Source organism: Mastomys coucha, unplaced genomic scaffold (assembly GCF_008632895.1).
Source record: "Mastomys coucha isolate ucsf_1 unplaced genomic scaffold, UCSF_Mcou_1 pScaffold22, whole genome shotgun sequence".
In the NCBI taxonomy this organism is placed as follows: domain Eukaryota; kingdom Metazoa; phylum Chordata; class Mammalia; order Rodentia; family Muridae; genus Mastomys; species Mastomys coucha.
Genome location: NW_022196905.1, coordinates 134755257 through 134756594, shown reverse-complemented (window position 1 = coordinate 134756594; position 1338 = coordinate 134755257). Strand labels below are relative to the sequence as shown.

The window sequence follows — 1338 nt, the reverse complement described above, 5'->3', positions numbered from 1 at the left end:
GAAGGGGTGAGGGAGAGGAGGGGAGGAGGGAGGGGAGGGAGAAGGGAAAGGAGGGGAGGAGGGAGGGGAAAGGAGGAGGGGCAGGAGGGGAAAGAGGGAGAGGAGGAAGAAGAGGGCAGGGAAAAACAGCACTGAACACGCTCGGGAGAGAAAGTCCCAGAAAGTGAAAAAGCCACTTCCAGCCTCAGACTCTTCAAACTCCTGAATCTCTGTTCCATGCAGCTGGGACCTCCTGTGGTGAGTCTATTAATCTTTAACAATGTATACATGTATGCACATGTCTGTGCACATGCATGGGGCAGAGGTATGTGCTCTGGCATGTGAAGGTCAGGACAAGCTCAACTGTCCTCCTCCATGTACCATGCACCTTGCTTTTTTGAAATGGAGCCTGGAACTTGCCAAGCAGGTGAAGCTGTCTGGGCCAGTGAACCCCAAGGCATCATCTGCCTGCCTCCATGTCCTCAGCAGCAGGGATAATATGCACATGCCGACCTCTCTACTTATTTTATGCAGGTTCTACAGATTGAACTCAGGCCACTGGACTTGCAAGTGCTTTCCCCATTGAGCTATCTCCTCAGAAGCTCATTTATTTAAGACTTCTCAGGAGGAGAATATGAGTCAGGGCCCTGGAAGAGGGAGCTGAGCTCTGAGGTGAGCCCCTGGCTGTGCATCAACAGGTTACCTGAAAACTACAGGAGCTACATACAGCCTCAACCCCGCCTGGGACCTGTTTCCATTGCTCTAGCACAGGTGCCATGCCCACCTGTCTCTCTCGAGGAGCATCTGAGGCAGCTCAAATGTGGCACCCCACGGGAGATCCCTCCTGTCGCCCAGAGGCTCTCCACTGGTCTCCTCAGTCGGTGGGGGTGACACGTTCATAATGGGGCCATCCTGGAAGGGAAGGAGCAGAGTCAGGGCATGGGAGCACAGGAGACTGTCACCAAGCTTGAAGGTGTCTGAGGGACCATGGAAGAGCTGGTATACTCTCTCCACAGAGGCTCAGAGGAAGCCATGAAGCCAGGGAGCACCAGCGGGGGATACTTAACTTGTTTCCATCATGGGAATAGGGGAAACTCCCTTCTCATTCTCAGGAGGTTTCTAGAACCCTCAAGCTGCAGATCACTGTATGACAATGTCCTGGGGCTGGGGAGGGAAGAGGAGCTAGTATTCAGTTAAGAGGAGAGTTCTGATTTGGGAGGAAGAGAAGGTTCTAGAAGATAGAAAAGGCCTCCCAGTGCTGTGATGGTTGGTGGCATGGAAGTCCGAGTGACACACGCCTTTACTCCCAGCACTTGGGAGGCAGAAGCAGGCAGATCTCTGTGAGTTCGAGGCCAACCT

The 1338-nt window shown here is 53.5% G+C and overlaps 1 protein-coding gene across 1 annotated transcript in view; it reads right to left on the bottom strand.

Annotated features, from left to right (window-relative positions):
- The window catches only part of LOC116104694 (kinesin-like protein KIF19), a 43907-nt gene that overhangs the window by 3155 nt on the left and 39414 nt on the right, over positions 1-1338 (bottom strand). Inside the window, exon 15 of the mRNA XM_031391189.1 lies at positions 764-891. Within this exon, the coding sequence (XP_031247049.1) occupies positions 764-891 (128 nt within the window). The remainder of the gene's footprint in view (positions 1-763; positions 892-1338) is intronic.